The following is a 6000-nucleotide window of genomic DNA, read 5'->3' on the forward strand; positions in this document are numbered from 1 at the left end:
ACACTTACTCATTAAACTTATTTCTTTCCAACTGTTCTGTAAGTGTACTGAGTCAAGGGAGAAAAAAATTGTTAAAAAGAATTAACATTATCATAACAAAATGGACTTCAAAATGGATCTCAAACAATGAAGAGCTATTTAAAGAGATGTTTACTCCTCACTGAATCCTATTTTCTGTCTTAGATCAGTACAACTCAGTAATTTCTTTGAAATTAAAGGAATTGTACTGGGTTGACTCAGAAGAAACCTTGTTATTCTTTCATCTAGAACAGCTCAAGATATTTCTAATAACAGAGTATTATTATCAAATTATATAAAGAAGCACTTTAGTTTTAAAGAATCTTAAAAACAGCTCCTATCTGCCACATTCAGTGTAAGCTATTAAAAAGAAACTGACAAATTATGATTATCATCACTAATTAATCAAAGTGGAATAAAAACATCCACTTCTCTTTAAATAGAAGTCAACCTGTAGATCCTTAAGTAGAAGGGACCTTTATTGTTTTTCAACAACGACAGCTTCTAGAAAGTGTAAGTTCCTTTGAAACATCCAAAGTACTATATAGTGCCAGCGTGCTTTAAGTAGAGTTCTGGAGGAGAAGATACAACTCCTGCTTAAAAAATGATAGTACAGTGTCATTCAAGTTACATATTGGTCTATCTGAAAAGTTATCATGACCACTCAGATCTAAAAATAACTACTGCAGAAGACTGAATGGATCCAATAACACAGATGAAATAAACTACATCTACAATGTGCCTGCTTACTGCTCAACTAAAAAGAAGTTTTCAGATTTAGAAGCGCCTCCAGGTTCAGTGTTAAAGTATGAGAAATTAAGAGTGCAAGAAGGTGCATGGAGGGGAAAGGCTCCAAACAGTACAAGTGATTTCATGTCAACCCGGGAAGCCCAAAAGGAAAAGAATTAAAAGGCTGTAATGAAATTGCAGTCTACCTTTACCCCAAATGAATCTTTGCTATTTCCTGCAAAACACATGGCAAGTAAATCTGGATTAAAGTAGGATTTCATTGCTCAAATTTCCAATCAGCTCAATTTATGAAAGAAGGTTTTGGTTTGTCTTACAGAGAAATAGAAGCATCACACACATCACACATTTATCTTACTTGAAATCTCCTTGGATTCTCTGTCTCTGTTTGTCCTCACTCCTGTAGCTTAATTATTTACTGTAATTCTAGCATTTGGCATAGAACTTATATCTAACCAGGTGTCATCCAATTACTGCTTTCAATATTTAACTAAAATTCTGGGATTTGACCCATTCTTTGCTTTAGCTGATTACTTTGCAAATATCTGATATGCTTTACTGAACAGAATACAGAAAAAGAGTGAATTATTAAGAAAATTCAAGAGATGTACTAGAAGTGAGCTATTCATTAAAAAGGAAAAAAAAAAGCCCCAAAACCCCTGTTAGTGCACAGAAAAGCTCATTAAAATGTGAGAAGACTATGTAACATGTTTCACTGACAGAAACTTGCAAATTGTCAGGCCTCACAAAGTAAACCAGTTTAGAAGCCGGGCAGATGGACAGGCACTGCAATTTGTGCTCTTCATTTTGTGTGAGTACATCTCCAAGACGAACCAAGAAAATTGTCCTAGCACAGGATTATGACCACTGAAATGTACAAAAACCAGTAAATTGTTCGTCAGGATTGCACAAGTATATTCATATTTCTTGCCATCCTTTTTCCCTTCCCATTACTTCCAAATCCTCAGGCCCCAGTCACTCAAGTCTCCAAACTCTAGGTCTTGGCAGAGGTGGAATCTTACAGACAGGCTTCTGTCATTTCAAAGCGTGCAGTGCTGTACAAGGAAGTACAGTGACTCTGACCTGTCACCCGTTGCAATGTCACTGTACATCATCCTACAGACAAATGAAATAGTTTTGAGTGAAGACAATGTCTAAAAAACACTGAATTATTACTTTGGAGATTGAACTAGTACAATGCCTTATGGAAAATATGTTTCTCCATGACTTCCAGAAAGAACTCCTGTACCTCTTCTCTACTTGGTCTTACCATACCTATTTCTTAATAGCCTGCCACACTTCATGCAAATCTTCATTGTGATTTCTGATATATCTTATCATACCATATGCATTCATTCTTAGAATAGCCTCCATTCTCAGCCTAATAGAGACTTCATAATGGTAACAAATTTTAGTCATATTTGCCTGGGATGTATGAAGCTGATCATTTATCATTGCAGAGGTGCAGGATACAAATCAAATTTGGTGCACTAACATCCATCCACTATCTCTAGTTTATAGCTGAGTGGGAAGCACTTTGCTATTTCTCAAAACAAACACGAGCAATAATCCCATGATGCTCCTGCTTGACACTACCTTCACTTAACTACTTTTTAGATTCCAGTTACACTTTTTTCTGACAACAATTACCCCACAGACAATAAGACCTATAGAGTAAAGGTTGGAGAAACAGGCCCTGTACTGCTGGCAATTACAAAACACAGCATTTTTATTCTGTTTATAAGCACTATGTTCACTCTCAGTAAAACCAGAATTAGGTAAATCGAGGAAGAGTACTGTCACTTGAGCAAGTCCTTAGGTTAAATTCTTCTAGAAACATCCATCTTATATTGGGAACACTCAGATATTGCCAACCAATATCTCAAAAAACATCAGTGAAGTGCCTTTGGAAATACTGAGTAGGCGAGATAACAGATTTTCACCATTTTCCTTCCAAGGCTTGGGATTGCTTTCATGGTTCTCCAAATTTTCTTTTGGAAATAAGAGTCTGACATGATCTCAACATTCAAGGAACTGCAACTTAAGGTTTCCAAATATTTCACTATCATAATCACAGTGCAGACAAAATTGCTATCCAGGTATTTTGCTACTATCAGTCAGCCATTACTAAAATTATACTATTTGTTTTCCACAGTTATTCTACTGTGGAGGCAGGGGGGAGGGGAGAATGGGAGAAAGAGGGGGAGGAACGCCATAAAAGTAAAAAAATTTCTGTACTTCTACTACCTATGGATACTAGTTCAAAGCCTCTCTCGTTCTGTCATGTCTTTTATCAGGTACATTCTGGACAATCAGAAGCAGCTGTAGAACAAAAACCCAAATTTTTGATCTGTACTGCAGGTTCCATTCCTTCCAATGTAAAATAATAGTGCATAGGATTAATTTTGCCCAGTGTGACCTCCTTGGCTGGAGTTTTTGCAGGTCTCCAGCACATTAGCTAGCTCTTATTTCCCTGTTCATAAGTGGGAGCTGCTAGCAGCAGTTGCTGTATAATTACTTAGTTGATTCTGTCTAAGGAGCTTAAACTAAGAGTTGAGCAAAGAAAGCAGATTAACAATTTGAACCCACACGTAATACACAGACACCCACAGAAGCAGCAGGACTGCAGGTCAATGCACAGGGCGGAGGAAATGCACTTTAGCCACTCTTGCTCCAACAAGACAGGCTTGATTTTCAATGCAAGGCAATTAAACAGCGCGAAGAAGGGGAAGGCAGGAAGATCGGCTGCAGTCACAGCCGGAGGGAGGACTTGGGCACACGGCTACTCCATCCCTAGCAGCCAGATTAGTACCGGAGGAGCGGCACTCAGCCTGCTCTGCCAGTCACATGCTCCTCGATGTCGCCTAGCAACAGTAAAGCCCAGAGAAAAAGTTCTCCCTCTCTCAACTTCAAATCTGCGTCTGAGACCGACTGAGGGGAGCTTATTGTGCTCCAGACTAAGCATCTGTTTCTTTCTTATAGCCTTCTGTAAATGACTGCATATACCACACGTACGCAAGCATGTCCACGCACAACCCCCTACCCCCGGCCCAACCTGTCTATGTGCAAGTGCTGCAGCCTGTGCACTGCTCACCAAAAACAACTCTAGGGACAATTTTATGGTCACCAAACCAGCTCTTGGAATGCAGGTGAACTCTGCTCTGCAAAATGACCCGTATTTCAGCAGCAAGAAAGGCACAAAGATCGCAAGGAAAAAATGCAAAAAGTCTGGGGTGATTTTTTCTTCTTTTTTGACCTTATTCACAGCCAGTAACCAGGACTCACAGAAAAACCTGCCTTCTTGCATTTCTGTAAAACCATGAGTTTAGACCGTGGAGTTGCAAAGTCTGACATGTCCCTCAAAATTTAGCCACATTTGTGTGTTACTGCCTTACACAACTAGGGAAAAAAAAAAAAGTTCGTACTAACCAGAAACAATCAAAGGAAGTATCCTAGGATAAGTTAAAACCAAGATGAAGTGAAGCTACAGAATCAGCAGTGTTCGTAGTGCTTTTAAGGCGCTACTACTTACTTTTCCACAACAGAAACCGACTCCATCAAATGACTCCTAGAAAGAGCCAGCTGTCTCCCCTAGCTATTAGAAAGAACTCCTTGAATCAGTGCCCGTTAACCCTCTACTCTCAGGCACTCTGGTCTTTTTCTTAGAAGAGACCCCGGAGTAGGGATATGCTCCTGGCGGTGCAATTCCCATTTCCAGAGAGGCTGGAGCATAGCGCTTACCTTGGCAACTGCCCTGCATCATGCATGCAGTGAATAATATGAGCAGTTTGCAAGCAGTTGCTGCTCTTCCATCCATCCGATGGTGAGGTCCCATCTGGGCTGGGATGCTCCAGCTTCCTGAGAAGCTGGCTCCTGGACTCCGGGGTGCTGATCTGCACAGCAGCAGCACAAGGAGCCTGGTGTCTTTTTCTTATCCTGCTAGTTGCAGAAGAAAGGCGTGTTCGCCTGTTGAGACATCGCGTTTTCTATAAACTCCCACCCTCCAGACATTGCATAAAGCTCTTTATACCCGGCGGCCCCGGAACCAGCATGAGGGAATCAGGCACTGCTCCAGGCCCTGCAGCCACAGGCTGCCTCTGCCCCTCCTTCCACACTTTGCAGGATAGCCAAGATGCTTCCACGACCCTGCACTTTGCTGACTTCGTATCAGAGTCCATTGCTGCTGCATTTAATGTGCTCATTTGTTTTGAGTAGTTCTGGGAATTGCAGGTGGCAAGTGAAGTATGTCACAGGTTTTAGTGTCCCAAAGGCATGCTCCAAATAAGAAAAAGTATTTTTGATAACCCTGAAAAAAATCCAGCATCTACTCACCAATGCAGAGGTAAAGCTCAGAACTTAGTAGTCCTCACACAAATACTATGAAAGGAAAACTATAGGGATGAAACATATTTTTGCACCTTCTAAGCAGATAAAATCAGTTTGGTAAAGTGCTTTGGCTGTGAATTCTCAAGATATCAGCTGGAGACATGCTCCTTTAGTTCTAACTCTCCAACAGTGTGTGCAATGCACAAAGAAATATCTCCTTGTGTTTTACTGCTGCCATTTCAGGAACCATATACCCCCTAACAGGGGAAGAGCAGTATGTAGGATCACAGGGAAAAGATAAAGACTAACTTCAGGCTGGAATGCAGCCTTGGTAAAAAGGACAAACATTTTGGAGGCTTTGCTTGCAGGATCAGAAGCATAACATATAAAATGTGTGAAGTTAAATTATTTTTTTATATTAGTCAAAAATAGTCTTTGATGTAGGAAATTTAGTCATGCCAAGCTGTACTTTCACACATACACATGCATGTCAACAGTGACTACTGTGCATACATACCATGGGAGAAAGATAGGTCTATTTGTCTTCCAAGAGACTCTGGCAGATGAATTTTAATGACACCACCTTTATAAATACCACATATCTTTTGCATTAGCATCATGCCATGCTCATTATACTGCAATGGCTGTTTGCTGATGCTGCAAAAGAACTTAGGCAATATCTCAAACCTTAACTCTTCTTCTTTTTGCCATGGATTGCAAGTTCAATAAAGGAGGAGAGGTGCCTGTATTGTTCCTGCAGAAGTTGCACGGGACCATGTTGCTGCTTATTAGCAGACTGTGATTTCTCTCCAGGTCCTGTAGGACGCTAATCCCTCTAAACCTTTCCGTAAAGGCTTTCTATCTATCAAGATAGTAAAGAGGGGGGGGTGGGGAGAGAAGATGTGGAGC

At 40.5% G+C, this 6000-nt stretch overlaps 1 protein-coding gene across 1 annotated transcript in view; it reads right to left on the reverse strand.

Annotated features, from left to right (window-relative positions):
• The window catches only part of LRP2 (LDL receptor related protein 2), a gene marked incomplete at both ends in the record, with an annotated part of 108778 nt that extends 103961 nt beyond the window's left edge, over positions 1-4817 (reverse strand). The window contains 3 exon segments of the mRNA XM_084209121.1: positions 4507-4696; positions 4700-4769; positions 4771-4817. Of these exon segments, the coding sequence (XP_084065247.1) occupies positions 4507-4696; positions 4700-4769; positions 4771-4817 (307 nt within the window).
• Between the last annotated feature and the right edge of the window lie 1183 nt (positions 4818-6000).

This window comes from Fringilla coelebs, assembly GCF_963513975.1.
Source record: "Fringilla coelebs genome assembly, chromosome: 7".
Classification (NCBI taxonomy): domain Eukaryota; kingdom Metazoa; phylum Chordata; class Aves; order Passeriformes; family Fringillidae; genus Fringilla; species Fringilla coelebs.